Source organism: Myotis davidii, unplaced genomic scaffold (assembly GCF_000327345.1).
Source record: "Myotis davidii unplaced genomic scaffold, ASM32734v1 scaffold341, whole genome shotgun sequence".
NCBI lineage: Eukaryota > Metazoa > Chordata > Mammalia > Chiroptera > Vespertilionidae > Myotis > Myotis davidii.
The window spans coordinates 600,840-609,204 of record NW_006291021.1 but is presented as its reverse complement, the minus strand read 5'-3'; the positions used below and the strand labels follow the sequence as shown (position 1 = coordinate 609,204).

The following is an 8,365-nucleotide window of genomic DNA, read 5'->3' as shown; positions in this document are numbered from 1 at the left end:
AGGAATTAAAGAGAGCTGGAGAGATCTTGGACACCTTTTCAGTTATCAGCTGCTTACATTCTAAAGTCTGGATCTGAGGGACTCAGAGGGAAAAGGGCCTGTTTGGGTTGGGACCCCTGGGCCATGGAATGGAGGAGGACTTACCCCTGCCAGTTCTCGTGGAAAAGGAGGAAGCTGGGCTTCAGGAGCGCTGGCTGAAGCGCTAGCGGGGGCAGGAGACTCTAGAGCATGCTCACCAGTTGACTCAGGGTGACCTGGGCCATGGTGGGGAGCCTCAGCCTCCCCCTGAGGCTCCACTCCCGAATCCGACAAGTCTTTTTGCTCTGCAGAGGACTGGGAGCAAAAAAGACAATTTTCCTTCAATGTAAATAAAGGCTGCAACATGGGGCAGGGGATGGGGGCAGGGATTGGAGGCCTAGAGATGGCTCCACCTTCAGCAATTCCTGCCCAGGAGGATGGGCCAAGAAAGAAGGCACAAAGTAAAATGAATGTGGACTTCCTGCTGTTTGACTTTACAAGGAGCTTTAAGGTGTGCAGGAAGTCTGAACCTTTGTTTTCAAAAGTGCAAGGATTGTCATGGAGCTACTCTGCTTATGGGCCATGAGTGAAGAAAAACACTCCTAGTGTCAAAAATGGGGACAGTGCATCTACCAGAGGGGAACAGGGATGATTACAGGTTAATAACACATCTCCTCAAAGATATGATCAGGGAAGCTGCCCTCAGCACCACTTCCATCTGCTAGGAAAGGTGGGGAAGTAGGCCAGGGACACCACACAATCAAGCATAGGCTTCCAGGGCCAAAAGCTTCTGCATCTCACCCTAGTTCTTCCATCAACTTTCAACTTGTTCTGCTTAAACCTGAGATGAAGGAAGAGCTTTTCTCATTTCAGTGAGTGCAGGTGTGGGGTGACTAAAGGACCTGGCAGAGACACAAAAAGCCAGTTTTGTATTGGGGGGAGGGTAGGAGTTTAGCTAGAAGAGGGAGCCCTTTGGCTTGGGATTTCCCCAGGCTCATTCCAAACACCTTGGGCAGGGGCTTATTTGGAAAACAGCCAGGGTAAGAGAAAGCTGGCTCCAGAAGTCTTTGTCCTTGAAAGTACAACACCCCTGGCATTCTTTGAGCTGGTTCTTGGGCTTCTGGGGATTGCTTCAGTGGGCTGAGAGCTCTGTGGCCAAGACTCTTTTCTTGAGAAGTGGGTATTAAGTTGGTGTCCTGCAATAAATGGGCTCCAATTCCCAAACCTCCCGCATGGCATCGCCCACAAGAAGCCCTTTCTCTTACTTTGTGATCTAAATGACCACAGGCTACCCTATCCAGCCACCCTGCTGACGCTGCCGTGTTTCCTCTGGGTGTGAAGTATCTGAGATCTCTTTAGATAGGTGTTGGGGCTATTTTTTAACATGTGAGCCTTTTGGATGAAAGGTGCTATATAAAAAAGATTTAAGAGAACTTTCCAACATTCTTAGGAAAGCAATAGCAACGCAATGTTAACTCATGCACACATCTAAAAAGCCACCAAAGGCAACCCTTCCTATCTAGGGAAGATCCACGGACTGAAAGACCTTCCCAAACTGTTCCTCTAACCTTTCTGGGGCACCAAGGTCAGTTTGCCCACTAGTCGGCTGCTGCTTTATGGTTAGAAATTTAACACCCACCAAAAGAAAATTAAACCCAGAGCTTTGTGGGAAACTGCCTATCTCTCTAATTAGAACCAGTTGGTCTTTTTTTCTTTAAATCCCTGCTTTTAAATGTCAGTGCTTCCTTTCAAATAGGAAGTTGAGGTGAACTTAGTATCAATTAATTCATGACATCTGGGAAAAACAATTTACTGAGGATTATGAGCAGGTTCTAGCTTGTAAAAGTAGAAACTGCCCTGACAGGTTTGGCTCAGTGGATGGAGCGTTGGCCTGCGGACTCAAGGGTCCTGGTCAAGGGCATGTACCTTGGTTGCGTGCACCCCCAGTGGGGGGGGTTCAGGAGGCGGCTGATCGATGTTTCTAGCTCTCTATCCCTCTCCCTCTCTGTAAAAAATCAATAATATATATTTAAAAAAAAGTAGAAACCAAATGTATACAGTATCTACTGAGCTGATTGTTGATGTTTCTACCTTAGTTGCTTTCTTGTTTATTCACAATTCTTCTACTCTCATATATATTTTTTAAAAATCTCCTTTAAAACATAAATGTTCAAATGTCCTCATAGCATGGTGGACTCAAGATGACCAAAAAGAAATACAAATGTTGTTCCAGCATTTTTCTCCTTGGGTCCGAGTGTTTCTGTTGGACAAGAAAGTCTAAAGAACCAAGATAGGACCTGTAGTTTTTTTAACATGTTTATTAAAATCAGACATCAGATCCAGACCCTAGATCATATATCCTAAACTATATGTGGCTGACAAAAATAACAAAATAAAAACATGCACATAGGGTATACTTGTTACACCAACAATAAGCTTCAAAACTAGGTCTAAACATACTATACCGCATTTTCAGCAATACTGGAGTTCCTGCTTATAAGCATTTTCAGCAATAGCAGACTTTCTGCTCATAAGTATTTCTGTTCCTGCTTTCTGTCTTGTTACCAAATGGGCATTATCTTGCCAGTGCAATTGCAATACCACCCCCCTTCGGATTAACAAATGTTGGAAGATAAACTAACTGAAAGAAAAATTAAAACAAAGTTTTATTGATTTTAGAGAGAGAGGAAGAAAGAGGGAGGGAGAGAAACATTGATATGAGAGAGAAGTATCAATTGGGTGCCTCAAGTATGCATGGAACCCGCACCCTGGGCATGTGCCCTAACCGAGAATTGAACAAAAGACCTTTCGGTGCATGGTACAGGGAACAATGCTCAACCAACTGAGCGACACTGGCCAGGGCTGAAAGAAACATTTAATCATCACATACAATAAGACAACCTACTGAATGAGATTCAAATTCTCTATACATTAAAAAGAAAAAAAAATTGCGTCTATTAAAGGCAGTTAATAAAAGGTTTTGTTTTTGCTTTAAAAACACAAATGCGGGAGTGGCAAAAAATATTCAAAGTGATGAATGCCAAGAATCTACAACCAAGATTACTTTATCCAGCAAAGCTATCATTCAGAATTGAAGGTCAGATAAAGAGCTTCACGGATAAGGAAAAGATAAAGGAGTTCACCACCACCAAACCAATATTATATGAAATGCTGAAAGGTATCCTTTAAGAAGAGGAAGAAGAAGAAAAAGGTAAAGATACTAATTATGAACAACAAATATGCAGCTATCAACAAGTGAATCTAAGAATCAAGTGAATAAATAATCTGATGAACAGAATGAACTGGTGATTATAATAGAATCAGGGACATAGAAAGGGAATGGACTCACTATTCTTGGGAGGGAAACGGGTGTGGGGGGTGCGGGAAGAGACGACAAAAATTGTGCACCTATGGATGAGGACAATGCGGGGGGGGATAAGGGCAGAGGGTAGGGTGGGAACTGGGTGGAGGGGAGCTATGGGGGGAAAAAAAGAGGAACAAATGTAATAATCTGAACAATAAAGATTTCAAAAAAAAAATAAAAACACAAATGCATGTAGCCCTGGCCAGTGTGGCTCAGTTGGTCATCCTGTACATTGAAAGAACGCAGTTAGATTTAAGGTCAGGGCACCTATTTAGACTGTAGGTTCAGTCCCAGGTTGGGGCAAGTATAAGAGGGAACCAATCAATGCTTTTTTCCCCTCTCTCAAATCAATAAACATATCCTTGGGTGAGGCTTAAAATTTAAAAAACAAACAACTCATTAAGAAAACCACACAAATGCATGTAAACACAAGCATTTTGTGAAGAGCACCACCTTGAGGAAGCCTGGAGACATGGAAGGCAGTAAAGACACTTCTTGTGCATTAGGACTGGAGTTCAGACTGTGGAAGGCTTTCTCTAACTGGGACAATAGGAGGATTTGACAACATGACCCGTGTGCCACCAGCAGGCCACTAATACCAATTTGTAGTTTGCTATGAACACATGGACCATCAATGGAACTGATATAAAATGTTGTGTGGCTTTACTACCAAACAAAAACACCTAACTGGCAGCTTATTTGTTTTTAAAATTTCAAATCTTTTATCCCAACAATAGCTGGGCCTGTGGTGTGCTCTCCTTTGAACGGGGTTGAGGGAAAGGGGCTCTTTGAAACACACGCATTGGATGGTTTAGAGACTGTTTACTGACAAGGAAGTTAATGGCCTCACAGTGACAATGGGAATACTTGATCTATGTGGATCAAGAAGTGGCTCAAAAAATAGCTATAAGGGACATTTTGGTGACAATTAGGACAAATTATATATTGGAGGAGACTTCTGAATGGTTATTTTCTTATGGGTGACAATGACACTGGGGCCATGGAGAGGAATGACACACTATTCCTAGGAAACACCTGCAGAAGTATTTAGAGAGGAACATCAGATGGGAGCAAATTACAGTTGAGTGCTTTCAGCATTTATGACAAAGATGTTAACAGTGAAGCCAGGTGAAGAATACTTGTGTCTTCAGTACTGTTCTTCCATCTTATCTGATCATTTGAAAATTTCAAAATAAAACGTCGAAGAGAAAGAGGATAAGAGTGTGCTCAGAAAAAAGCAGCCCCAACAGTCTTTTCCCAGTTCTGCTTTCACAGTATGAGAAGGGAATGGGGCAGAAAGAAAGAATGAAACTGGAAGACTCTCAAACTCTTACTTTGGCAAGAAGTCTTGTGGATGATCCGTGAAGACCTGCCCTTCCGTCTTTCTTGAAATGGGAAGTTAAGGGGAAACAAAGCTACCTGATTACTGTTTACTTTCCACCTTACTCTTGTGCTGTCATCAACAATAGAGAAAGAAAAGATTCTGAGTCCATTTACCCACTATCTATCTACCTGACAGCTCAGAAAGCACCCCTAAAGGACAGTCACAAAGGCTTCTCCAGCTTCTGCTGTTAAACAGAGAGGTTTCCCACACCCTTTCGATGATCTTGGGACAGAAATGGAGAGCTGAATTCTGAAAAGCTGCAGATCAGTTATTTTTAGAAGCCCATTAGTGCTGGCTCTGAGTCAGTATTGTGATAAGAACTACATTTGTATATTTTAAGTTGATGATGACCATCTTCCTAGGTACTCTTCTGGTTCAGTCATCCATTTACATAATTTACCTCAACTTTATGAAGGCAATACATGTAAGTTATCCTTTGGATTACAAAGCAACAGAACCAGAAGGAAAGGGGAGTGGGAGGAGGTAGAAGAGGATAAATGGTGATAAAAGGAGACTTGCCTTGGCGTGGTGAACATATACAATACAATATACAGATGATGTATTATAGAATTGTACAACTGAAACCTATATAATTTTATTAACCAATGTCACCCCAATAAATTCAATAAAAAAGTAAAAAAAACTAACTAAACCAAAAAAACCAAAGCAAAAACCACCTCAACTGTGAAAACAGTAATAAAACAGGAATTTTAAAAGCATTTTAAATTCAGCCAAACATTTATTACATTTTAGTTTTTCATCCTGCCAGCTGTCCAAAAGTCCTCAAATAGTCCTCAATAGTTTAAAGAACTATTAATTCCTAGTGCTCATTTTAAATTCAGGGTCGGCAAATTTTTCTGTAAAGGGCCAGAAACTAAATATTTTTGATTTTGCAAGCCATGGGTCTGGGTCCAAATAACTTCACTCTGTTGTTACAGTGTGAAATCTGCCTCAGTAACTATGAAGGGGATAGGCATGGCTGTGTACCAATAAAACTTTATTTACAAAAATAAGCAGTGGTGCCAGGCCTTAGTTTGCTGACCCCCACTTTCAGCTAAAAATGATTCAAATGATGGTCGCAATAAAACTCAAAATGCTAGAAAACCCCGACTTAATGAAAAACCTCAGAAGTGACTACATCTAAAAGAAATCAAATACATCCATTTCTAAAAAGCTACAGGAAACACATCAGACTTTCAGTGACTGACCCTTTTCCAAAGGAGGGATGATTAAAAACACAGGTAAGTAAGCTGTATGTATGTGTCAGGGCCCAGGGGAGAGGAGACAGCAGAGGTTGATGTATCTTGAAAATACCACCTGGAAAGCCAAAACAAAATGGGAAGAACATTTCCTCAAGTTTGGCTATTCTTTCTTCAGCAAAGAATTAACAATGGGGATGTTTAATGTGAGAACAAGCCTAGAACATAAAATCCTGCCAAAACAGAAGGCTCCAGTGCAAGAGGGTGTGGGTTTAGGGCCCCTCTCCCTCCTGTCCCCTCAGTACATAAGCTTTCTTCCTGGCATAACACCTAAATGTTTTCCAGGAAACTGGGCTGCACAGAAAGAAAAGTCTGGTCTCTCTTCTCAGACCAAAGGACAAAGTCTACAAAGCAGTAGCTGGACTGCTGGGAGTGTCAAATCACCAGACTAGCTGACCCAACCTCTGAGCCCGCCACCTTGCCGAGGAACTGGGGATCCGCCAAAGCACCCGGCCTGTGGATCCCCAGCCCTGAGCCAATTCTCAAATTCTCTTCTTATCAACAAGATTACAAATGGATTTCAGAACACACTTGGTCTCTGAAATCTTGCCATGGGCATTAAATTATCTGTTGTCCTGGGCCCTGGGTGGGGTGGGATCATCCATGTTTTTGACAACTAGAGGGAGTCCTCACATCAGCTTGGGAAGCATCGCCACAAAACATCAACTAACTTTGGACACAATCCCAACCTTCCATACTGATTTATCAGGTAAGGATATAAAACCTGTGACTGCAAGACAAACAACATGCAAAGGTAGATATGTAACTGATGTACCAATCAGTCCTTTGACAGGCTGCCAGCTCATCACTATGAATTAGACAAGGTATTTCCAACAACAATGTGACCAAGACATTTAAAATCTAAGAAGAGGAAGCAACCCAACAAAGATGGGTGGTAAATATACAATCCAAGTCAACTAATAATTATTCTAAATGCATTTATGCCTTGTTGGTTGGGGCCAAAAAATGTCTCTAAAATCTTTAAAGGTCCTGTTTTTCCTCTGTAACCACCACTGCTCTCTCTCCTTCTCGCCTCTCCTCCCCCCAGTTTCTCTCCCACCTTGTCCCTCCTTCTCTCACTCCTCTCCGTCCTTCTACCTTTTTTCTCCTACTAATTTTCCTAATGTACAGTATTTCTAAATCAAATCATTAGGAACGAGGAGAAAGTTTTCTACCACCGTTTTTTAACGCAGGGTCTCTGAACCCTTTCCACACACACCTATCTCAACTATTCGCCATGGTAACCTAAAGCCACTGGACCTTTTTCCTCCAAGCTCAATGTGAAGGCTTGAAGGGCAGAAGTCTCCTTTGCTATGTGACCTGGGGAGAGAGAGCTCTAGGAGAAAACAAATGTGAAGAGAGAACATACCAGCCCCTTACCTTTTGTCCTTTATCCTTCTGAAACACAAAGACGGGCGGAGCAATGGCAGGTTTTTCTGCAAAAAGAAAAATTGGTGTTTTTCCCCCCAACACTATTTCATACAGTAAACAAAGCTATAATTATAAGTTAAAAATAAAAAACAAACCCATATAAAACTAGTAACCCCAAAGGACATCAAATCACCTAGAAAATACTTTCATTACGAGGAAGTGTGGGGTTTCAGTTTGTGACAATTCAACACTTAATGGTAGGATACGTATGCATATTATACACCAATAAAAAGGCTTTAAGACTCACTTAGGCCTGATCAAGGGAGAGCGGTGGGGAGGGGGAGTGTGGTGAGCTGCAATACATTGGAGGTGGTAGCTATTCAATGCCACCAACTGTGGTTCTGGAATTCGGCTCAGGTAAGTCAAATCTTTATATGGCATCTTCTGAATTTCAAATGCTGGAGACTAGTTTAGGGTTGGTTATTTTTTTTTAAATCTGCAGGTCAGCTGAGGCCAGGGGGAAACCAGTTTGCATCTCTGTCCACACCAGGGGTCCTCAAACTTTTTAAACAGGGGGCCAGTTCACTGTCCCTCAGACCGTTGGAGGGCCGGATTATAATAAAAAAACAAAACAAAACTATGAACAAAGAACAACACAAGAACCAAGATGGCGGCATAGGTTAACGCTGGAGTTTGCCGCCTCGAACAACCATTTCAAAAGTGAAACTAAAAGACGGAAGGGACATCATCCAGAACCACAGGAACGGTGGCTGAGTGGAAGTCCTACAACTAGGAGGAAAGAGTAACGCATACGGACACTCAGAGGAGGCGCAGTGCTGAAGGCAAATTCTGAGGTGCGGAGTGCGCGGTTGGCGTTTTCAATCGGGAGGGAGTCGCAGACTCTGAGCTCCAGATCCGGGAGAGGCTTTAGGGGCACAGACTCAAACGGGAGAAGCAGGACTGTCTGGT

General features: G+C 42.4%; 1 protein-coding gene across 11 annotated transcripts in view; it reads right to left on the bottom strand.

The window, feature by feature from the left end:
• RANBP3 (RAN binding protein 3) overlaps positions 1 to 8,365 on the bottom strand; it is a 71,389-nt gene that overhangs the window by 30,189 nt on the left and 32,835 nt on the right. For 8 of the 11 annotated variants that reach the window (XM_015564291.1, XM_006764236.2, XM_015564286.1 and 5 more), the window contains exons 2-3: positions 7,406 to 7,461; positions 145 to 333 (exon numbers count right to left, since the gene is read on the bottom strand). The exons of 1 other annotated variant lie outside the window; for it this stretch is intronic. In XM_015564291.1, coding sequence (XP_015419777.1) covers positions 145 to 333; positions 7,406 to 7,461 — 245 coding nt within the window. The remainder of the gene's footprint in view (positions 1 to 144; positions 334 to 7,405; positions 7,462 to 8,365) is intronic. 2 more of the 11 variants (XM_006764240.2, XM_006764241.2) reach the window with 1 other exon arrangement.